Genomic DNA, 25,058 nt, shown 5'->3' with positions numbered 1-25,058 from the left:
CGTGGCATAATGTAACGCTGCAGCCTGGTGATACTCAGCCAAATCCAAGGGCAATGTACAAAAGAGAAAGCTGGATGTAAAAAGGCATGGTGCAAGGTGGTGAAACTTACATGAAAAACTGTGAGTAAGTTGTGCCAGCTGGGTGAAAGTAAGCAAAACCAGATAAAATGTAACAAAGGATTGAAAAGTAACTGTAATAGAAGGAGAAAAAAAAAAAAAAAAAAAAGAAGACTCTCCAATGATGTCTCTTTTATGCTTATGCCTTACACATACGCTACACATGGTACTATCAATTTATGCCCACCTAGACCCTCTAACCTTACTACATCACTGCCCCCAAATATTCTGAATCTGGGAATTGAGATTACACAGGCAAGATATCTTTTGTTTGCTAAGGAATACAGCAATTGAGATGAATACTAATGATCATATAAAGAAAACTCCACAGCTCTCACAAGCAAAAGGCTATAGTATTAAGACAAGTTTTGCACATGTTTTTTTTCCAAAGAATGTCATGTCAGCTTGAAATCCTTCAGCTATTGTCATCATGGCATCCTGTGGGAAGAAATTATTCTATCCTGTTTAGTAATGCTGTTCTGTAAACAACAAGAAGCAAGCTGTGAATTCCACATTCATTGAGCTTTATGATTTAAACCTGTTTTCAGTCTAGCTGGTCCCCAGAAGCAAGAGCAAATTCATTATCATCCACGTAATATATACTCAGATGGATTTATTCTGTAGGTTGATATTATTTTACCTTCTCATTGCTTCTTTTTCATTTTGCAGACAAGAAGAAAAGAAAAGAAAGTCCCAGGCTGGTGAAAGTCATATGAAAGATGAACGCATTTTAAACCTACAGAAAAAGATTGTAGAGAAGGCAATGGAGCGTAAAAAGCAAGCAGGACTCTTAAAGATTACTCCCCAGAAAACCAGCATTGCATCAAGGAAGGTCTGGGAGTTACTGAAGGAAAATGCTGTGTGCTAGATCTGCTGTTTAGGGTTTGACTCTACTGCCAGCACTGGCAGGGGTGGCAGAAGCAGGTGGTGTGACACCTGAGTGGCAGTGACAACTCCCCACATAGGCACAACGTCCCCAAACCATAGCCCTGACCTCAGCTCCTTGCCATACGTTCTGCTACCACAGGCCAGGGTCCATCCATCCCATACCGAGCTTCCCACTTGCCTTACCACACACTGTCATCCCACTGAAACAGGATCTCCCCTTCTCGCACCCAAGGCATGTTCCACTTTATCATTTCCATGATTTTTACCTGACCTTTCCTCAGCCAGGTCCCACAACATCGAATGGAAGCACCAGTAAGCCTGTGGGCTTTATGCTGGTTTATACTGGTTGTGTTTCCATGGCAAGTGTCTAAAGGGGTGAGAGCTGCTGCTGCCACCTCTGCCATTGCCTCACGCGTGCCTAACATTTACAAGTGGTCCATGTAGCAGTAACAGTTCGTCTCCCTCAGCACATGAAACACTGCAGGGAACGGTCACAACGGGGTCACTTTTTCAAAGCTGTACTAGAGCATTATAAAATTAGAACTAAATCTCCTACTCCTAAAATAGTAATTCTTTACCTACGAAAATAGTAACGCTTTACCTGTTCTGTGAGAAGGATGAAGCTGAGTTCAATCAAGAGGAAAAATGTATTTTTCAAGTGTGTGTAGTCTAAAAACTGAAATAGTGCAATCTTTCAGAGTATCAGTGGTTGCTGCCTTCAGAAGTCCCATTTCAAGCCACAGCAAGCAAAACATGTAGGTGCTTCATAGACTATTCCTTTTAGCAAAGAAAGTATTGAAGGCCTATTTGAAGAAAGCATTTCCTAAATTGGGCTGGCTTTCTGAACTGAGGCTTTGAACATATGCTTAATCACTTTGCTGAATGAGGTCCAGTATAAAGCAGAAGGAATAAATGCAGACTTCAAAGGAAAGCAGCTATATAATTACAAATGTGAGACATTTTTTAAATAAACAAATTATAAATTCAGAGCTAGGACTTTTGACTACTGATGTGGGTCTGTGTGAGTGCTCTGGTGTTTTATAAATGTGAAAAAAGCCAAGGCTTGAAAGATGTTTTGAAGTTAGACCTTGTCTTTCTTTCTTTCTTTTTTTTTTTTTTTAGCTTTACACACTAAGTCTCCTAAGATGTCACAGTGCTTTTGTTTACGGTCTGCTCAAATGTTAAGACATCTGTAAAAAAAAAATAATAAAGAAAAGAAAAGAAAACCACAGGAAAACCTTAAGGTTACTATAAATTATTTAGATGTTTTGGTGTTTGTTCCATCAGTGCTGTTCAGCTCTGCATGACCCTGTCCAAATGTTATTACAGCGAAGTGGCTCAATTCTGGTCAGATATGCCCAGCAGCATCTTTTTCTAGTTGAACTGCATATTGCTGTACATGGTGTTAGAGTGACTATAGGAAAAAAATCCTTAGTTATAGTGTAATAGCTATCTGGCATTCAGTTTGTATAGCTACCTTTTAGATTTCTCAATATATAGACAAAAAGTGAGACTAACCCCATGTTTTAAAGTCCCAAGTCCAGATCATAGCTTCAATTCCATTTGTGATAGCCTCTGAGGCCCAAAACATTTGTGCTGGTTTAAGTGAAAGTAACATTTGTTAATAAATCACTATTAAGTTCTTAGTAAAACAGAATTTATATTGTGATTTGGAAAACTAAGATACAGAAAGCTGCCATTAATTTAAGAAAATGTATTTTTTCTACCCTTTTAAGTGAAATATCAGATGAAAAAGTAGCTATTTTCTGTTTCTTATGAGCTTTATGGGGAATGATCCCTTGTGAACCTAGCTTGTAAATCAGCAAGCCAGCGGAGTCTGATAGGATTTGTGCCACTGTTCATTTACAGCTTCAAGAATAACTTGATGGCAAAGAAAGAGCATAAGGTTCTGTGGCTTTGGAGCCACAGAAAACAATCCAGATGGTTTTAGCTTGACCTCACATTCTGTGGAGCGCTGCAGCTGGGTAATTCATCTTAAACTGGGCAACCCAATTGAGTTACCTTTCTATCCATCATGCCCAAATTGATGCTGACATTCCCCAATCATGCTAGCAAATAGCTGTGTTACCAGCCAGCCAGATTATCAAATAAAAGTTCGGTGTATCTAAATAGCAGCATTATATTCTCTGCAGTCTGAGCGTGTGTGTCCTCTCTGCAGGATTCTTTGCAATGGAACCACTGGAAAGAACTGGAGGAGAGTCGGGAAAGGAGGTTCAAGACCCTTCAGTACGGCTTCATGGCCAGAGAAACAGCTCAGAAAATGGCTGTCTATGAGGCAGCAAGAAGTGGAGCCACAGCTTGTATATTGCGCTCCGAAGTAAAATAAAGTACCCTTGGAACAAATTCAGGCCTGTTGGAAATCTCCCAGTGTGACTATTTACTACAAGGTTGAATTTTAATCTTTATCTGATCTTCGCGGTGTGAATAGCAAAATTTGGGTCATACAGGCACAATAGAATAAAAATGTGTTAATTTTTTAGAATGGAATTTTATTTTTAAGCTATAATGGTATATATGTATCTTCTGTTAGAATCAAAAGCTGTAAGAAATCAAAATGTCAAATGTCTGGGTGAGAATGCTGAGGTCTGTATTTCTGCTGTCACTGCATACCGGGCCATGGTTTGCTATGTTCACTTTCCCAGACAATAAAAATGGGGGAAAAAATAAGCAGCATTTGTTTATATAAGCATCTTTTCAGAAGGCATGCTCAGCCCAGGCTCCTAACACATCTTCCATGACAGTAACTGTGTGTAACAAGATCACCAGTTTCAAGGCTGCTTTTAGAGGGTAAGGGAAGAACTGTTCAGAAGGTTTAGATGACACCACAGCCTGCAGCTGCCAGGGGCCAGGCTCAGTGACCCGACAGACCATCCCTCTGTTTGCAGAGGTTAATGTCTTCAGTCTTTAAACAGTGGAAGGAGAACATAACATTGCTTGATCTCTTTAGCAAGCTGCTTCTAGAAAAGTCAAAATTCTGTTACTCACCTAGAAGATAATTTGCCCTCTATGACAATTTCTATACTGAGTAAAACAGCTTTTAAATCACAAGACTTACTCTAGGCATAAAGCCAAAGAGGACATAAATCTGAATTAAAATCTGCACAGCAGTACGACTATGTAATGTATTTCTATTTTAACTTGATGCCAGTTACTAAGTGTTTAATTATGGCTATTGCAAATATTTAAATTGAAGGAGACTGTCATTGACATTAGAGTCAGGCAGCTGCTTTTAATGCTCTCGCAACATTACATTTCTCACTTTTTAGTGAGGGAAGTCTAATGGAATTCTTTTGTTGCCATCTAGCTGTGAAGATCACTTCCACAATCTGTGAGCTGATAAAATGTGCTGTATTTTTCATTTGTTGCAAATGCTGTGGTAGTCCACAAAAGCAATGTAGGACTTGTGCTCTGTAGGAAGAGTTAGGGAACCTAGGAGAGTGAAAAGAAAGAATGATAGCAGCACAGCTACAGAGAGGAGAGAACTATGACATTGTGTCTGGTACAGGATTGCAAAAGCCTAAAAGGACAAACACTAGGTGGCAGGGAGTTCTTCTTCATTTGTGGTTGTTCAGCATTCTGTTGCAGAACAGCAAAGCCAGGTCTGGACTGTAACACCTTAGTTTTCCAAAAGCTAGAAATTAACAGGGCTGACAGTCATGTTTTGGAATATTGCATAGCTGAGTAGTACCTCTTATACTTTTTGATTTATCTTGCATTTTGAGATTATTTTTTTAAGTGTACTTACGTGGGTAATAAAGACATTTCAAAAACCTATCATACTGCATGCTTCTTCCCCTGGAATGTTGGACCAGGCCTTCAAAATTCTTACTGAATTGCAATCAAGATGTCTCAGAACTATTTCCCTCTCCATGTTTTCCCTGCTCTCAAATGGAAGGGCTGAGGAACAGAGCAATCTCAGTAATCTAGCTGCAGATTCACCATCAGAAGTTGCAAATAGCCCTGTTCTTGTTACTGTACTTGTGACCTGATGCATGAATTCATCTTCAGAGTTAACATTTAGAGGAATGTAAAAGAGTTTGAGTCTTTAAGGAAAAATACCAATGTATTCTTATTTTCCATAAGCTATTGATTTTAAGGTGATGGCAGGTCTTGTAACAGAATATCACTGAATCACAGAATCATCTAGGTTGAAAGAGACCTCCAAGATCACCTAGTCCAACATCTGACCTAACACTAACAAGTCCTCCACTAAACCATATCACTAAGATATGTTATATCATACAGGATTACATTAAAACTAACACGATACTCATGACAAACGTACATAATTTGATGCTGGAGGCAGCAGACCCTAGACAAAACCACTCTGCCCATGGCCACCAGAGCACTTTCCCTAGTATTATTCCTCATTCCAGGAATATGGTACACTGAAACCTAAGGTGATCCCACCGAGAGCCAGCAAAGGTCTGGCAGGATGTTCTAGCCTTAAATTACAAAAGCATCTGTAATGCCATCAGAGCCAGGGGAGCTTTGAAGCAATACAGCTGCACTTCTCTGTGCAGCCACGGCTTGTACCTGTGGCACAGATAATCCACAGCCTGGTTAATCCACGCAGAGATAATTGGTAATCAGCAGTGCCTTCACACTGGTAAACACAGGGGCATGAATAATTCGTGATTCATTTACATGTTTGTTACAGTATTTGTTACAGCCAAGGAGACAAGTGTAAGTGGATGAGGCTGGCTCTTCAATGATCTCTGAAAACAGACACAAAACCAGAGGTTTTACCTATCTGGTTTTAGTGACGGGCTCATTAAGAAACCCCTTTTAATGCCATAAATTTCACATGCCAGAATCACTCAGATAAATGTGAGGTCTCTTATTTCAGTGTAGATGGCCAGATCGCGACAACTTGGTCTTGGACCTACAGTATAATGAACAACTGAGGAAAAAACAAGGGGTTTTGGACACAAGGTGCATACCCCTGTACCACAGTCACTGCCACGTGGCTCCCTACATCAAACCAGACTCACAACCTGGTAATGAGGCAAGTCCCTAGGTGCCTGGCCAGGCAAATCTACCCTACACAGCGCAGATATTTCATTATTCACATAAAACCAAAGACAGTGCTGTGCTGGTTGTGTACAAAAAAATGGTACAAATCTCAAGAGCTGGCTGCCCTGTGAGGAAAGGCAAGGGAAGCCAGCAGGAAGAGCTACGGATTTATGTACAAAAAGCCAGACTGGGGGACGTGGGGCAGTAAAAACTGAAGGAAGGACGGGGAAAGCGGCCATGAAGCGCTTCAGCCCCTGGGGGGAGGGGGCAAAAAACTTTCCAGGGGGCCACCGGGCCGTGAGGGACCTCCAGGCCTCACCCCCACCCACGCGAACTACAACTCCCAGCACTCCCCGCGGCCGGATAAGAGGCGGGCGCGTTCTTTTTCCCCATCCCCCCCTTTGATTGACAGCCGCCGCGGCCTTTGGGCGGGCGGCGGGGCGGCGGCGCCACCAATGGCAGGGAGGCGGGGGCGGGCGCTGCCCTTCCGCCGTCGCCGGGCTCGGCCGCGGAGGGTGAGGGCCGCAGGGCCGGGGGGCTCCGAGGGGAGGGGGGGGGCGTGATGGCGGCGGGCTGAGGGGAAAGGGGGGGGGGGGGGGCAGCGCTGAGGGGAGCCCAGGGGCCGGCTGTGGGGAGCCCAGGGGGCGGCTGTGGGGCCGGGGCCGCTCCTCGCCGCCGTGTGGCTGCCGGGTGAAAGTTTGGGCTGGGTTCCTCTTTGTTTTGCCCTTTTTATTTAGGGTGCTGTGGGGGGGGCGCGCTGTGGGTGTGTGGGGGGTGCTGGGTGCCCGGGGGGGGTCTCTGGGCAGCCTGGGGGCAGGGGGGGCTTCTGGGCTGCCGCTGGGCCTGGCCCCACAGGGAGCCACCCCCACTTCTTTTATTTTTTATTTTTTTTACGTCTTTGGTGCTGTTTCCTGTTGCAACCAGAGGTTTGAAGAGGCGAAATAAGCCCAATTTTAAAGAGCTGTCATGGCCCTGCCCTGGCAAATACCGCGTGGGCTGTGTGGGGTCACCTGCGCCTGGCGGGTACCAGGCCATCGCCTCGCTGCTGCCTTCAAACGCTGCCTTTAGCCAGTTTTTGATGTTTAGGGTGTTTACCAAATCCAGTCTTGTCCATATTAGTCAGATGTGATGGAAACGCCTGCCTCTCCTTCAGCTGATTTGCTTCAAAGCGTTCTGGGCTCGTGGCGGATCAAAGCCTTGTTTTCAGAGCGGTGTGAGGGAAGCTTTTGGTTATGCTGAACAGAGGATTCAGTTTTCAGGACTGTCACTCAAACATGTTAATTGAGCTCAACTTACGCACAGCAGATATACTAACTTCTTTTTAGAACAAAAATACAAATGGAAGGCTGAAGTCGTAAATATGGGGCACAATATTCCTCTACTCCTATTATGAATAACATTTATGTAGCTTTACCATTATTCTTCTGAAGTATCTACCTGTACAGAGGAATGCCGGTGGTTATAGTACTTAAAATATCAGTGGGTTAGCTAGAAAAGGCCTTGAACGGTGCTGTTATGAGGACAAATACTTAAACCTTTGGGAGAGCTGAATGGCAGGAGCAGTAAGTGCACGTGGAGAGCTCCGTGTGTGTGAGGAGGGGTCAGCAGCTCATGCTGGTAACACTTCATCATGCAGTGATGCAGAAAGATCCCTAAAATTTGGAAGTACGTATTGGCTTGCTGAGTTGATCTGCAAAGTTTTCATATTTAAAAAAAAGAAGTCTTTAGCTTAAAAAATAAATAAATCTGGAATTTTGAACTGGTTTCCGAGTGCATGTTGCCGCAGGTATAACAGGTGACCTTACTGATAGCTTCAGCTGCAGTGATGTGATGCTTACAGGTTGTTTTGGGGAGGAGAGGTGTTGGTGCAGTAACTCTATTTGTGTCGGCCTGTCAGAGCCCTGATGCTGGGTTTCCATAGAGACTGCTGGAGGAGGAGCATGTGGGCCTTAGGAAATAATTTGGGCTCTCTGGGCCTGCATAACGAATCATGATTTGGTAGTCCTGAGGTCTTGAAAAATCTTTTAAGGAATTCTGGTTACAGAATCACAGAATGGTTTGGGTTGGAAGGGATCTTGAAGGCGACCCAGTTCCCACCCCCTGCCATGGGCAGGGACACCTCCCACCAGCCCAGGCAGCCCAAATCCCATCCAGCCTGGCCTTGGGCACCTCCAGGGCTGGGGAACCACAGCTTCTCTGGGCAGCCTGTGCCAGGGCCTCACCACCCTCTGAGTAAAGAATTTTCTCCTTATATCTAATCTAAATCTCCTCTCTTTTAGCTTAAAGCCATCCCCCCTTGTCCTATCACTGTACACCTGTCAAAGAGTCCCTCCCCACCTTTCCTGCAGCCCCTTCAGGCACTGGCAGGCCGCTGTAAGGTCTCCTGGAGCCTTCTCTTCTCCAGGCTGAACAACCCCAACTCCCTCAGCCTGTCTCCACAGGAGAAGTGCTCCAGCCCCTTGACCATCTTTGTGGTCCTCCTCTGGGCTTGTTCTAATGCATCCATGTTCTTGTGCGTGGGGCCCCAGAGAAATTAGTGAGTGTGTCACCAAGTGTGCAGTGTTTGAACAGCTTTGTTTATCTCTTCTTGTATAACGCTAACTTGATCTGTGGGATACTAAAGAAAATAAGCTTTATTTTTCATCCTCCTTCTTGCGGTTCAGACAATTAGCATTCAGCAAAGATTCCTGAGTAAGCCAGTAACGTAGTGTGGAAATCTGTAGCCCCACAGAAGAGGTTTGTTCTTCCAAGAAAAGAATGTTGCTGGATCAAGAGACTCCTTCCAGAGTCCTAATAAATCCCAGCAGTCTGGCGTTCCCTGTAAGCGTGTTTGTTCTGAGGTGGCTTTGGTTAATGCTGGTGGTTTGCTGATGGTTTATTTTAGGGTAGCTTTAGGGTGATGAGCGCCCCTACGGATACCCATTCCCAACTTTCTTCTGCAGAAGAACTTCCCATGGAGGTTGAGGTTTGATCCAGCAGCAACTAGAGCAGGACAGGAACACGTGTGCCTTGTGTGTGCTCTGTATCAAGAGCTGTGACAATCGGTATGAAGAAATCCTTCTGGTGGTGCTGGGACATTCAGGAAGATAAAGCAGCTGAATAGCGACATGGGGCTGTCACCTCAGTGTGAGCAGAAGCTCTCTGTGTTGCTTTGAGGCCTGATGTTACTCTGACACCTCGCAGTAATCCCATAAACGATGCATTTCTGGGCCTCCTGGTGAAGAGGTGTGGGAATGGTTAATGGAGGTAAATGGCTTTAGTGTGACGGATCCGCTGCTGTGCGGTACTTCCTCATCGTCATCCTCCCCCCAATAAATTTCCAAATGTAAGTGGTTTTGGTTGTGTTGTTTTGTTGTTGTTCTGGGCTGTGGTGCTGTTGATTTCCTCTGTAATAGCTCTTTGGCATTTAGGCCACTCCTGGCCAAGGAAAAGATCTTTAAAAGATTTCAATTAAAACCAATTCTAGCAGTTTGTAATTTCAACTAAGCTTGTTTAAAGCTTAATTCTTTATGCTCCTCAGATGCGTGTATCAACGAATATTTCCCAGCTTTTTAATGTCCAAGTATTTTTCCCATCCCCTATCTGAGGAGAACAGAGGGAAATGTCTTTTGGCTTCCTTGGTGCAATGAACTTAGCAAGAAGCCACGCCATCGGATTCTTTATATAACTCAGATGTTGCTCGGTCTTGTTCATCTTCCTGCTGTCTGAGGGAAACTGCTTTGCCAGAGTTATTTTTGGTTTCAGTGGTAGCTGTCGGATGAAGCAGCTGGGGTTTGAGGGAGCTGCTGTTAGGCTTACGGGTGGTTCTCTCTTTGCCATCCCTTGTGCTGCATGCCCTTCCTGCAGCTTGTGGGAGCACAGAATCAGATGCAGTCTTGTTTTAAAAGTTCTTGTTCCCTCTTCCAAAAATTGAGCAAAACAGGATCTTCCTGTGGGAAGGGGTGGGTGGCGGTGCACAAGGACTTCGGAAACTTGATCTGCTGTGAGCAGAACCTGCCAGTGGGCTTACGGGCCACTAACAGCAGCACTCGACAGGTAGTCTCTTACTAAATAATAATTTGAACTTATTTTTTTTGCAATCCATTGGCAATTTTAAAATGAGGGGGAAAAAGACAGAAAACTGAGAGGTGTGTTGTGTTGCTTAAAACTGTGCCTAAATGCATCTTTTGGCTTAGGGAATGTGCTAAATGTAGTGTAAAGGTATTCTCAGGCACGTCTTGTGTCACAGTTCATGTTAATAGGTCTTAAAAAATAGTGATGTAAGAAATACAGACCATGTTTAAGAGGAGGAATAACATTCAGTTGGTTTCCTTGAGCTGAAGGTTATAACTGATGACCAAGGTCATTCCATCCCCTGGGGGGTCTCAGCATTTCTTAACCTAGGAATAGGTTAATAGCCTGCTAATTAGTTCGTACCTCCATTGACACGGGGGAAAAAAAGGAGAGGGGAGATTTGGGTACAGATGGTGAAGTTGTGGGAGCCTGAGCGACCTCAGCAGTGCTCGGGCACGTGCTGGTCCTTGTGCTCAGGAGGGTTGTGCGGAGGATGGTTGCAGGTTTATTTCGTATTTATAGATTTACTTTATACTTTGAGATCATACGTCTGTGTGCCCAGGGTGCTCCTGCCAAGCCTTGCCTGCTGCCAGAGGCGTGATGGTTGGGCACTTAGTAGGCTGTGAAGGCTTCAGCTTGGTCTTCTGTGCACTAAAATGCAGGCTGTCTGGTGGGCTTGATTCCTCAGCTTTCTAACTGCTTCATTTTGTCTATTAAGGAATATTTTTCCTACTACTCTGTAATGCTCTGTCCTCTGAAATTAGTTATTTGGTTTGTTTGGGGTCCCCCTGCTGCTCCCTGTCGTGTTTGGACACGTGATAGCTTTTCTATAAGCAGGCTTTACATCGTGAACTTCAGTCCCGTGTCAGCTGCTGCGAGAACCAGCTTAGTGCTTGCTCCCTGGAGCAGCGAGCTGCCTGGCAGCAGGGCCGTGCACACCTACAGCTCCTTCAAAACAGGGGCTGTGAACTCCTGTTCTCCTACACCAGGGAGCTGTGAGTAGTTCCACACTGATGTTCCTGTGCTCCACTTGCTTTAGCTTCCTTTCAAGCTGTTCAGTTGGAATCTCGAGGCGGCTTGGAGAAAAGAGAACTGCTTATCTCTAGTTTTTGTTCTCTGGAGATGGCTTCTTGTGACACAATTCCTGGTGACTTCTGCCCACACACAAACATTGCCTGAAGAGAATCAGTTGTTTTTCTCAGATAACACTTAATTGGGACTCCTTAGTATTTTATTATTATTTTTTTTTTGTGGTGTGCTATTGAACTGCCTTATTCTGGTGTTTAGCTTAGGAAATGGGCAAACACGAGTGAGACTTCAGGCCCATCTGCAGGTGTTTGAGGGTTAAATGCTCTTGGGACTTGCAGCCTGGCTTTGGTCAGCAGCTAGTGGATCAGGAACGAGAACCCTTAGAGCAGGTGTGTTGAAGAGAACAAGAGTTACAGATAGGTAATCTTCTCTCTTCTTTTCTTATAGGTTTGGAAGAACATCATTCTAAGATATTGAGAAATCTGGACTTTTTAACAGTGTACTACCTCAAGAAGGAATATATATATATTATATATATAAGGAATATAATATAAGGAATTGAAAGTTGTAGCTTCCTTGCATTCAATTTTATGGTATTTGTACCTCTTATTTTTTCTGTAACTTTAGATCAAGAAACACCATGAGTACAGTAAGTATTTCACTAATCAATGTAAAACTGCTTCTTAAAATGTGTTGTTTGTAGTACTTCTGTAAATCTTTAAGAGTTATTGTGTACATATACTAACATATTAAGTTCCTCTGTAACCTCATGTTCTGTGATCCTTAAGAATAATAATAAATTAATCTCTAGGAGCTAGCAGTGTTTCAGGAATGCTTAAAATGTCAGCAAAAACTTTAGGTCAGACTAGTCAAATGACATAATTGTGAGCTCATCTTCTCAGCTGTAAGCCATCACAATATGTGTCATCATTTTTTTTTTTTTTTGTGACTCAGCTGGCTGGAGATCTGGAGTGATGTCTTCCTTGGTGTGATGAGTTGAGATAGGGCTGCCCCATCCCACTAGTGTGTCCATACTGCAGCCTTCTAGTGATGTGTTTTGTCCATCTTTTTATGCTGTCGTTGATGCTGCAGAAGTGAGGTCTCCACTAACATTACTCTTAAAGAAAACTCTGAGGCTTTGTTCTCTCTTAGACTCAAAGAAAGCGCCGTGGAGGATCGGTGAATTCTAGGCAAGCTCAGAAACGAAGCAGGCTGATAGCTTCCACCACGGAAATGGCTTCAGAAGCAGAGCCAATAGAACTTGAAGAAAGTGGTAAGCTTTCTCTTTAATTTGGTAAGAGAATCACCTGCTTCTGGAGTGTTGGGATCCCACCTAACACGTCTTTTGCCAGTTTCAAGGTGTTTTAAAGGAGAAGAGAAACCTAATTATTCTAAAATGCCTGTAGTATGGAATCTGTAAACAGCAAGGCTGCTGACAACTGTTTGAGTTGGTTACTGAGGTGTGATGTGTTTACTGCTACAGCTGAGTTACGTAAGGAAGGTACGCAAATGCTCAAATATCAGGCTGTTTGCTGGGACTCACTGCAGCTGCCTCTGCAGATAACAGCAAAGTAAATTTGGGAACTCCCAAGTTTTAAAAAGATAATTAAAAGTTTGTTGTCAGTCATGCCCTGTCCCTTAAGGGCCCTTGTCCAGTATCGTTTTACAAAAAGCACTAGGCTTTTAAAAATAATACTTAAACTGCCTTCTTTGGAAAAAATTAAAAGTAACTGTTGGTCTGCAGGTAGCTATATGGCTTTTTGTCTTTCTGCTGTGAATTTGACTACTAAAGGTTTGAGGAGGCGTGAGACGAGAACATTTACAGCATAGCACTGGAAAACTCTTATGTCCTGTATGATCTGGGTTTTATGATGTGATAAATGTTCTCCTATATTGGATGAATAATCTGTTGCTGCATACCTCCTGCAAGCTATTGACGTATGAGAAAGTGTGAGGTCAGCTGCTGTTACTCTTGCAGTGCGACTTGCAAAAGGCAGTGATGTTAATGCTGTACGTGGATTATTGAGAGCAAAGCATGAGTGAAATGTTAGATAAATTACCGAAGAGAAGAGGGATAGGGCAGTGTTGAATCATACCTTAGCATGTCACACACTGACAGGTGATTATAGTCCTGTGATCTCTGATATGGATTCTAACATTGTGTTTTTAAGCTGGTGAAGAAGTTGTAGATCTCACGTGTGAATCTTCTGATCCTGTAGTAGTTGATCTAACTCACAATGATTCTGTTGTGGTAAGTAATGAATGACACACTTCACATCTAGATAGTGAAGTCAAATAAATTTTGTATTGTGCTTGCTGGTAGAATTTTTAAGGATGAGTTCTAAGTTCAGAGTTGACTTCTTAATGCACAAAAGCCATACACTGGAGGTCAACACAGAAGCTGCTCTGAAGGTGCTCCTTAGCACAAGCATTCTTTGGGTACAGCAGTGTAGTCTCTCCCTGCTTTCCTGGAGTGCTGTAAATCTTCACGGGCACTCTTCTTCAAAAAACAACTGGTTAAATGTCTCTGAGTTTAACCAATTTAACCAGGTTCAAGATAATGATATGCCTTTTCGTAGTGTAGACAGGATGGTGAATACATTTCAAGTGTGACATTCCCTGAGAATTTAGGCCCCTTGTTCACTAAATATGGAAGGTACCTGAGCTGCACAGTGTCTGCTCCCATACTGCTCTCTGGGTTTTTGAGCCGTATTGTTATTTGGAGCGTAATGCACAGGCTCCTTGGTTATTTTTGTGGGTTGCAGTGGTGTGTTTCTTAATAGCTAGGTGCAGACCTTACTGCTTCTAATCTAAGGATCAGAAGTCTGGCGTGCTTGTCATGGCTGTCATGAATGCTTAAGAACCCTACTGATAATTATTAAGCTTGAGGAATCTGGAAAACTAAATGCTGAGGCATTAAAGAGTTCTATTGAAATGTGTATTTGATGAATATTTGAAGATCTGCACAGTAAAAGTAAATTGATATACTGACTGCAGAAGTAAGCTTAAGCTTTACAAGATTTGGGTTTGGGTCATAATTTACCAAGACCCTGGATCTTCAAAAGCTCATCTTCTAGACAAACAGCTCCTGAAATCTAAGTAGCCTGACTTAAAGGGTTAAAACCTGGCTCTTATTTAGCACTTCAGAGTTCACATTCAATGCCAAATGGATTTATAGGTGTAGCTACATCTATGAATATCACCTGCAGATAATGAAAGCACAATCTAAAATAGCTTGTTGCTCCAGATCTCAGGGTTATATACCTGTCACGGGTAATGTAATAGAAGCAGATGCAACTTAAAGTGGGAGCTGTGTTAGATATATCAAAGATAAAGGCCAATGATTTAAATAAAAAGTGGAGGAGGTAGCAATAAGTCTTTGACTTCATAAATATGAAGTGATTAGTTGAAACGTTAGTTTAAGGTGGCAAGCACAACTGTAGCTGACTGTTAGAAACTAGTTCAGTTTCTTACTCCAAGAACTCTTTAAAAAAATCCACTTTGTTGTTACTGCTATTTTTAAAGCTCAAACAGTATTTGATCCAGCCCGTGGTGTAGTTAATGGCTGTTTTGGGGTGCCACTACTGCTGCACAGAACCACAAACAAGCAGCAGGAGTAACAGGGAGGGTATTTCATGCTAAGATTGTTCCTGAGCATGTACGTAGGGAAGGTCACAAACATTTTAATGTAATCTGCGTTGCCTTGGTTCTAGTTCCACCAAAAATAACAGTGGGTTGGTTTTCTGTTTAGGTTTATTTTTTTTAGCAATTGTTATCTAATATGAAGTGTTTAGGGATATCTCACGTGAATTTGCTTGTTTGGGGAAGAAGGAGCTGAAGAATCACCTCCAACCCAAATCAAATTGGGGTACTGAAACTGGGGGACAGGGAGAAGGGAGTCAGAAGTAAGAACTTGTAAATTACTTGTTACTGTGAAGCTACTTTTAACACATTCTTAAACAAAATAATATAATGATATCCTAAAATTCTTAGCTTGCTTTGTTGTTAATTGCTTACCTTATCAGATACTTGTACATAATGCTTGAGGTGCATACCAAAAATCTAATTTTATTTTTCTTCTCTCTCCCATACCATATATATTGATGCAAGATTGTTGAAGGTGAGTTGACGTTTTACAAGTGACAATAGAATTGTCCTGAACTTACTTATTTTTTTTCCCAACAAACTTGAGCAGTGTGGATCAAAACTGTGTTCAGCAAGAGACAAGGAGCAGTGCTACAGTATCTGGCCAGTGTTTTGGAGAACAGATCCAGTCTGTGTGTCATAGTCTCTACTGAAGATGATATAAAGTATCTGAAATAAAATCCATCACAGTTTCTCAAAATATATTTTTCTTCCCAAATACAGAACTTCTGTGAGCCTGAAGCGAACAATCAATTTAACTAGCACTTTTAGCAGTAGAATATCAGCTTTGAATAGGAAAATGTTGAAAGGTCTTATTAGCCTGTGTTGCAGTGAAGGAACCGAAGTAGAAAGATGTCGAAAGTCATAGTATTCACTTTAATTGTGTAGCCTAACTCTCCTCAAATTTAATACTGGTAAGTGCTAACAAATACAGATTTTTTTTTCTACTTCATGTATTACAGTAGTTGTAGAATAGGTATAAAGAACTTAATCCCTCACATCTTTCAGACCTTGCTCTGATTATAATATCTGAGATGCGTTAATATGTTGTTAGCTGCTTACTTAGAATGTAATCCATTCTGGGCTCTGAATGACACGAGCAAGTGAATAAAAATGTATGCAACAAAAGTTATAGCTGAAAAATAACGCAGAAAGGAACTTAAATTTTATGGCTGTTGATGTAATGTTAATCAATCCTTCATGATTGCACCTTCAGTGTTGTTGTAACAACAAAGAAATAACTATTGCATGCAGTTTCTAATTGTTAAAAAAAGCAAGCAGCCGTTCTTTAACCTTTGGATGCTACAGGCCAGGTAATTATTTTGATCTGTTTTTATTTGGACAATATGAACTCCATTTTCAAGTTGCACTAACTCAGGAGGATGATGATGAAAATGTGTAAGGAGACACTACTTCAAGTATTTACGTAATCTGCCAGATACTGTTCTTAAAAAGGCTTATTTTGTCAAAACTGCTTTTGAGTAGGGCGATTTGATTTAAGACAGACAAAAAGAGTGGAACGCTTCAGTATACCTGGATAGAACAGTGAGAAACCACAGCAGCTGCATAATTTAAATGTTTAGACTTAAGCATGTCTTCCATCAATTCTGAAAAATTACTTATTTTAGATATTGTTACTGGAAGAATATTCTGAGTGTGTGTGTGTGTACACACATATGGTCGATAATCTCCTGAAGCAGCAACTGGCTGCTGGCAATGATATCCCTGCCCTAAGCAGTTTAGGTAATTGTGGGGGATGGTGCTCCCTTCTAATCTCATGCATTATACAGTTGTGAACAAAGTGCTTTCTGTTTTGGCAGACCTTCTTGTGCTACCTCGCCATGCTACTTGGAAACTTGTCTTTTTTCTCTTTTTTTTTCATTTCCTTTAGGGAATCAAGTAGCAATTGTTCCAGTTCCTCAACGTTGTATCATACTAGTTAGAAGTAGTTAGATTTCTTCTGTTAGACATTTCTTCCAATATTTCTTCTGTTAGAAGTCTGGAGAGGTAGCCTCCCTTTATAGGGGCGTTCTATTCACGCGTAGTGTAATGGTATGGGAACTTAACATACAGACAAGCTTTAAGGTCAAGTTTTGGCTGTTGTAGAGATAATAGAGCAAATGTTTTGTGTCAATATGTAACAGAATATTCAAAGCGTCTGGAAATGTCCATCCTCAATATTGAAGAAGCTTTTTTGTTGCTCTTAACAGAGATGAATATGTTTTAGTCCACTTTAAAATTACAACTGTTACAGTCTACTCATACTTTTCGAGGTTAGTTACAGGGCTATATATTTTATAATGTATCTAACTTTAAATAAATAATTTACAGAGAATCAACGGCGAAGGAGAAATCTCAGACTAAGAAGCCAGCGGCAGTCAGACAGCTGTGTGCTGAGCAGCGATGATGAAGATGAAACAAGAGATAATGATGTGTATGTAACAGATAAAGTGTCTCGAGAATTGGGACCACTGGAGGATGAAACTGCAAGTTCAAAGTATGTATGCCTTACGACCTAATAAATATTAAGTTTTGCCTTTTTTTATACATACAGGACTAATTTATGTTGTTATAATCAGTCTTGGCTTTGAAATCTTACTCTAGTTTGCCACTCTCGATGAGTACAGCACCACGTGTCACACACTGACAAAATGATATTGTTTGCACTTCTGCAATAAACCAGCCCAAGAGGAATGCACAGCTTTGCATACAATCTTTAAGATGAATGTGGGGGTGTGTCGAGGAAGGAGGATTAGTGACAAGCCATAGCTTATAATGTGTTATACTTCCTTTTCATGCAAAGCTCTAGTAGTGCTGTTACGGAAGTACTTTCACTGGTGTGGATGAGGTTTGGTGTTACAATCTACTAGAGTAACTAAATGAAAGCAGGTATCCATGCGACTAGGGCAGACAAAGAACATGAGAATTGGTATAAATGTCTTGTAAAATGTTTGAGAGAGGGGGGAATACACATTTTATTTAGGGTTTTAATGTAGTCTTTTGTTTAGCTCACTGATTGTATTGCTGTGTGCTTAGACCATGCTGTCCAGCCTGTCCAGGCTGTGTTGTTACTGTCATAGAATCAAAGAATCAGTAAGGCTGGAAAAGACCTTTAAGATCAGCGGTCCAATGTACCCTCTGACTAGGAAATAGATGAAATCAAGGTGAAACTGGAGTGCAGTGGATAATAAACTAAAGGGAAAAAAATCTGTTACTCTTCCCAAGAAATATATTTCCTAAACTCTTCTTTGAATGGCTTGATTTCATATTTAAAACTTAGTCAAATTTGACAGCTGACTTAGCCACCCCTACTCAGTAACAGCACTGTTCTTATCTCATTGACAGTTTTACAGCTTTGAATAGGGTGTCCCCATCTGACCTTACAGCATAAGGTACTAGATCTTAGGCAAGTAAATGGTATTTATGATGCAACTGATCTACCTGATCTGGTTTTCAGGGAATAAAGGATAACAAATTGGCTAAAGATGCGCTAATAATCTTAAAGCTTAAGAGCACTGGTGATGAATTTTGTTTTTAAAATTTAAGTCATCTGTGGTGTTGACAAAAACCACAGTGTAAACATTCCCAGTATAACAGTGTCGGTGTGCTAACTTATTTGTTTTTTTGGCATCTCAGTGTCTGTAGGCATTTACATGTGGCCTTAACTCAGATTTTCTTAATCCTTTTGGGTATCTTCAATTCAGGTCCTCCTGTTTTGCCCCAGCAATGTGATGAGTTAAAACCTTCATTGTGACTTTAAAAACAAAAAAAAACAAAAAAAAAACAAACAAACTTATTCAAGCAGTGGTCAGTTCTTCCATCGTGCATTCATGAAAGTATGCAGTCAGTCTTTTTTTTATATATATACAACTCTGCACTCTGTGACAGGACTACTTGAGCATGTTTTGGGAAGCAGCTCCATATACTGATAATTTTATCTTGTTGGTGTACTTTGATCCTTTTAGTTTAGTGGAGGGCAATATAAGAGAGAACATGAAAATTTTGTGTGTCAAATTCTTAATATGCAACCTGAAATGCTTGTATTTGAAAACAGAGTGGATTTGGCCAATGAGTTTGTGATCTTTTTTGTTATTTTTGGCCTTTAAATATATATATTATATGAATAAATCCCACTACTTAGTTAATGCAGAAATGTTATGTTTAGCTATCTTAAGCTCAGGCTTCTCTGTTAGATTGGGCCTTCTTGGTCCGTTTAGGTATGGCTATGACAGCTCCGTGCTGCAGCTTTTAATATTGACAGGAAGATACTGATGATGTAGATTGCCGCAGAGCCTTCACGGTGTTGGGCTGCAGAGTTAGGTTACTCCTGCTTACATGGAGGTTATCACTACTTGTAATTACTGAGTTGGTATAATAGCTGCTGCATGAAGAATTTGAGTAGTAAAAATGGGGGAATCAATAGAATTAAATTATGTATGTGAAACTAGGCGTAGACTTCAGTACTTGCTGCTTGAATTTAAGATTGTGGGATGGAAGGTATCGTGTTTTCTGTCCCTGTTGTGATTAATAAATTATAAACTGTTACCTAACATGGGAGGTTACACAGTAAAGCCAAGTGTTTATGGTAAAGACTTATGAAAGCAGCTTACTTTGATCATTTAAAATCAAGATTAATCTGTCAATAAAAGTGGCAAAAAGCTCTTACTCTTTCTAATAGAGAATATCATTCAGCACTAATGTTACAAAACACTCCCCCATGCAGGATAGTTCAGCCTGTTAGTACGCAGTGCTTGCAGTACAGCTGACTTGGAGAGGGAAGGCAGGAGGGGGTGCCTCTGTGACCTCAGCTTGGAAATGGCCACCCAGTTGGTCTTCTGAGCCAGGTGTTTGGGTTTTTTTTAATGTTTCCTCATGTTAGTGTGTGACTTACCTGCATCTTCCTCCCATTTTTGTTGATGGAAATCAAGTTGTTTCCCCTAAGTAAAGGAGACCCTAACTGCTTATTAAAAGCAAGGAATTTAGGGAGTTAAAGCTGTGCAGGGATCTTCAGATGTAGTGCATCATCACGGCTGTTCTGTGCAGTCAGATGATTACCTGACATTTTATGTATCAGTAAATGTCAATGTACCATGAAATTAATGGATGCGTTTCTTTTCCTTTTTTTATTCCCTTTACCACAAGGCCTTCTGGTACCGTGAGTTGTCCGATTTGCATGGACGGCTACTCAGAGGTAAGGACCCACACGTTGTCGTCATTTCTTTTATGTGGGAGGGGGAATGGGGAAGAGGTTGAGCAACACAGCTCTGTTAGGTCGTGTGGGACAGCACGGACAGCTAGCTTCAAGTCCAGATTTTGGTTCCAAGGTCAAACTGGCTTGTAACTCAAAGTCGTTTCTTCTTAGTATACATAGAGGGAGAAATACTTTCCAAGATGGCAGAGAGTTGGGTTCCTTATAGTAACAATGTACTGGCTATAGATATTGAAGTGCTATTTAGCTGATGCCAATAGACCAGCAAAGCTGAATTCCTTACTCCAAATACCTGTTGTGGTTTCTTTTCTTCCAGATTGTGCAAAGCGGGCGACTTATTGTGTCAACCAAATGTGGCCATGTCTTCTGTAGTCAGTGCCTCCGTGATTCCCTTCGGAACGCCAATTCCTGCCCAACCTGTAGGAAAAAACTCACTCACAGACAATACCATCCAATTTATATATGAGTACTTAACATTTCTCAGGACAGATTCAACTGGATTTCTGGGGAAAATGTCTTGGTTTCAGTGCTCTGAAGATTTAAGGAGCAGCAGGTTGTGAACACATCCAAATAAAACTGATTTTTTTTGAGAATAACTTGTACATATATAAACAGCTTTTTTATGGTCCAAGCTGCTTCTTGTTATGTCACTGGTTATAATGAATTTATGACTGTCTATAAACTAGACCAGCAGCCTATATCAGAAATGAAGCAGCTAATCCATTTCCTTCTACTTTTTTAATGCGTAAATAAGGGGGGTCTGAATATTTTGTTATTTGTAACTCTTGAAATTATTCCCACCATTGCGTATGGATATGAAATAGTTACCTTTCAAAATACAGATGAACAATTTGCCATTTCATTACTCTTTTGTTTTTATCCTATAATACGCTCATTACTATATTATTTTCTGCTGAATCATCTTTGTCCAAGTAGAATAAGTTCTGTAACAATTGATCATTTCATCATAAATCAATATGAAATTGACACCCAGGGTAATGCAATAAAATAACCTGCTGTTAACCAGCAGTCAGATTTTTTTAAAGCAGAAGGCTTGAACGTGTAGATGTCTTTATGAACTCCGTGAGATCTGAAGTACGTAGCCAAATTGCAACATGTACAACATGAAAATAGTTCTTTGAATGTTTTAACTGCCAAGAACTCCTGTATTTGGATCACAACAATGAATTTATTTTCTAACATGATGAGATGGTCACTTGGGTTTACCACTGTTCTATAGAGCTCTGTCTCCTTGTACCTGAGGCGAACGTAGTCTTCTCTAGGCTTGCTAGTGATGAATAAGAAGCAAATTGTATGCTTTGCTCTTGTCAGCTGAATACCAAACTACCCAGACAGATCTTGTTGCTGTATCAAGTGTACCCAGTGCAATGCTTCAAGTGCAGTACGTTCACTTCACTGTTCTCTTCAGTCGCTCTGCTGACACACTTGGCTGGTTTCAGCCTGATGTATAGTATCAAAATTTAAATAATTGCAGTACCATGAATTTAGAAGAAATAGAGACTTTAAAAGACATATGGCAGCAATCTTGACTTGGAAATTTTTTTGAAAGAGAAGTTTAAATTGTCTTTGCCCTGAGGGTCATGCATCTTTCTTTTAAAAAGAAGAGAAGTCAGGTACATGTCAAAGGAGAGAACTCTTCTATTTAAACAAGGCAGGAATACACATGCGTATGCACTGCTAGCCAGTTATTTCTCTTCTTCTAGGACTAAGATATAAATGTCTGCTTAAACCTGATACAGCTAAACTCTGCCAGCTGATGTGGAATCCAAGATGGGCTGATACAAATAGGATTTTAATAATTAAATGTAGATGAGATGATTAAAATTGGTGCTTTATTGTCCATATATGCAGTAGCTGCATCTGTAAAGGTTGAAATTCAGTCTGTTTTAAAAAAAAAATGCAAAATTAAACTGTTAAGCCTCCTTTGGAAGTTTGTTAATTATGAAAGCCATTAGAAGTAGCATTCTGTGCTCTGGTACAACAGAATTGTAGGAAGCGTTTAGTTAACATTGATGTCTGATGTATCTTTGCTAACATGTCCTAGCAATCTGTAGGAAGCCTTTAATTAAAGCAGCTCTTCTAATTAGCTGTCCTAAGTTCTTGATTGAAGATGGCAATCCAAGAGCTGAGTTTCTTCTTAGGATGTTTAGGGGTGTTACTGGAGATAGCAATCCGTGAAGAGTTCTGCTCCATGAAGGCCACCTTGAGAAATGCAATACTTTCCCCACCCTGGTTGGGGGTAGCTTGGGTTCGGTGTTGTCCTGGGGAGACAGCAGCAATGTGAGCTCATAAAAGAAGGAATAAGGCAGTCATAGGATAGTGCGGTGACAAGGCAGGATAGAGTTGGTGTCCGTGAAACAGATGAAATGCTGAAACAGTCCTTTGGGGTTGTTTCAGGCAGAACTGCATGAAGAGAAGCAGCCCAATGTGAAACTGTGAAAATATTTACGGGCCGTAAAGGGGAGGTGGGGGGTGGGTGGAGAACTCTGGCCAGTTTTACTTCAGTGGTTACTGTGTCAGAGGGACAATAACGAGAGGGTTTAATGAGTTACCTCTGGGAATGACGTTGAGTCACACATCCATGCATCTTTCATAGTGTACCTAGCTATAGCCTAAACTGACTTTGCACAACTCCCTCCATGTAAATATCACTTTATAGTTTGTGCTTCAATAAGTAGGCCTAATTGAAATTTAGATATCCCAAACTATAAAATATTTAACAAAAAGAAGTTTTTTAGCTTTTGTGTACCCTGTGAAGTGCCACAAATTTGTGCATCTCGAATTTTAAGCTCGCAGTACATGGAAAAATGCTAAGTTGCATTATACTTTTTTATTAAAAATGAAATAAAAAAGAAACGCCAATATATTTGAGTTCCAGTGATGTTTGACATTGGCAAGAACTGATAGATAATATAAAGATTTTTCATTATGTAAATGTATGTCTTGTTGTATATAGTTCAATTTTTCTTGTATTTAATTGTATTCATGTCTGTATGTCACATCTATGTTGGACTCTGCTGGTAGGCAAACAGTTCTTTTAAACAGGTGGAAATAAAATAAAAACTCAATCAAGTATTCCTGCTTTTAATTGTATGGTGTTAAATCCTTTGGGGGAAAAAAAATCCCAAATCCCAAAATGAGTGGGTTTGGGTGAGTTGGTGTTGGAAGGTGTTGCCTCGTGCAGGAGTGAGGGCGAGATTGCGGCTCCCAGTCCTGCTGCAGGGTTGGGGAGCAGGGACTGGGTGCTTTGGGAGCTGGGAGCTGGTGGCACTTACAAGGATTTGGGCAGAACAGGCGTGTGGTGAGGCGTCTTACTGCTCCTGCTGCTCCTGTAACGCGTGGAAGCGTGCAGGAGAGGGGGCAATGAGTGCGGAGGAGAGGACATCACGCAGTGGTTTGGAAGTCCCTCTGTACACTTCATTTTACTTCTCCAAACAAGCTAAGTAGATGCTGTTGCCCTGTAGCTCTTTCCTTGTGCCTCTAATTTGTTTTCCTTACTCATTTTTCCTAATGAAGCTTCTGCATTGTAAGGAGGAAGGGGGGAAGTTTGCCTTTTATGTCTATGTAAGCAGTTTGTAGAGCATCTTAATCACGCTCGTATGTGAGTGCGCTGCATCAGAGGTCCACTGGTAATCTTATTTATTCAGTGGGTGTTAAAATGTGTTGTGATGGACCTGAACAGCAGCTTTGGGAGTCAACGTGTTATTCTGAAATATGTTGCTGCTAATGGAACTCGTTAAGTGTGTGTGTTTTCTATTGATCTTTATTTACAGCAGCCTGATGCCTTTTTGCATCTTCTAATCGTGTTTTTCTTCTTCCCCACTCTATCTGCACTGGTTCTGCTTATGCTGGGGAAATTTTAATTTCTGGGAAGAAAGGTTACCTATTTTTTTTTATTTTTTTCTTATTTTATATTAAAGGGAAGTGTTCTCTAGTCTTAAAAATAGAGATGCTAGTGCAAAATGCTGCTTTCATCTGCAGGTGATGAGTCCTACAAGTCTACAGTAAATACACACCAGTGACAAGCAGGTGCCCGAGCTCAGCTCCTGGATAAAACATTGCAAGACAAAGCTCCAAGAATAATTCTCTTTCTGTAAGTCCAGTGTTTGAGGTACCTTCCCTCAGTGTTAAGTTCCAGTCTCTCCGTTCTGCTGTAGGCAATATTGAGAACAATTCGTATGCTGGATCTTATTTAACAGATTTTTGCAAAGATCTTTGGCAATCTGATTTTCTAAACTGTTGCTTAATCTCAAATTATTATCATTATTTTGGATTTGGCTTTGTTTTAAATCAGAATACTACAGCTGTTCTCTTCTACAAGAGTGTTAGAAATCTCTGATCTATTTTGCTCTGTGTGTTGTCTTGCTGCTGAAGGCTATTTGGTGCCGGGGGCTTCTCATTCCCACTTCTATCCCCCCAGGAGCCTCCTGCAGAACCAGCTTGATCCCATTTGAACGAGCTGAGCAAACACAGGCTGTGTGGTGGCTCAGTCCTTGCTGCCTGGTCTGCTCCCGGTGCCGCTGGAAATAGCAGGTCCCTCAGAACTCAGCTCTGACCTGCAGTTGGATTTGGCCTTTGTGGGATGAATGACAAGAAGTTCTCACCCTGGGTCTGATCCTGGTTTGCAGTTTTGGAGAGGAGAAGGGGTAAATACAAGATGTGAGCCAGATACCCAAGTGGGGAAAGCCAAAGTCCAGGAGCAGAGGAGACCAGTCCTGAGCTAGGAAGGCAGGTAAGAAGGAGTATCAGATTGAGCCTTTGTGCTTAGGAGCACGTTTTAGGCCCCCCCCCCCCCCCTTTTTTTTAATCTGTATCTTTACCTTTTTCCTGATGGTGTGAAACCCATCTTGGTGCTTCCTGTGTTGCTCTGTTTGATGTGAAGACCAAATTCCTACTAGTTTCTTCAGCTGACTGAAGGGCTGTTAGCACTGAGATGCTGTGAGGCTTCTCTGTGACATCCCAAGTCCTCCTCCAATTTCTCTTTGTGGGTTCCGGGAAAGTAAGAGGGACAGGAATATCTCGTCTTGGGCTTCCCAGAGGGAAAGATTACCATTATTAC

General features: G+C 41.4%; 2 protein-coding genes across 2 annotated transcripts in view; both read left to right on the top strand.

Annotated features, from left to right (window-relative positions):
- Positions 1-3,352, top strand: part of CFAP99 (cilia and flagella associated protein 99) — a gene marked incomplete at both ends in the record, with an annotated part of 54,436 nt that extends 51,084 nt beyond the window's left edge. The window contains 2 exons of the mRNA XM_082759503.1: positions 787-949; positions 3,185-3,352. Of these exons, the coding sequence (XP_082615629.1) occupies positions 787-949; positions 3,185-3,352 (331 nt within the window). The remainder of the gene's footprint in view (positions 1-786; positions 950-3,184) is intronic.
- Positions 3,353-11,724: 8,372 nt separating this feature from the next.
- Positions 11,725-23,074, top strand: RNF4 (ring finger protein 4; the record flags this gene model as incomplete). The annotated part of the gene is given in 7 exon segments (XM_082759592.1): positions 11,725-11,733; positions 11,735-11,773; positions 12,277-12,397; positions 13,296-13,379; positions 17,101-17,266; positions 19,912-19,960; positions 20,295-23,074. Coding segments are annotated over 7 exon segments (618 nt in total), but the record flags the coding sequence as incomplete, so codon positions are not given.
- Between the last annotated feature and the right edge of the window lie 1,984 nt (positions 23,075-25,058).

The sequence above is a fragment of the Aythya marila genome (genome assembly GCF_965140915.1).
Source record: "Aythya marila genome assembly, chromosome: 4".
Classification (NCBI taxonomy): Eukaryota; Metazoa; Chordata; class Aves; order Anseriformes; family Anatidae; genus Aythya; species Aythya marila.
Note: the sequence above shows the minus strand (reverse complement) of the source record. Positions and strands in the feature narration are given on the sequence as shown.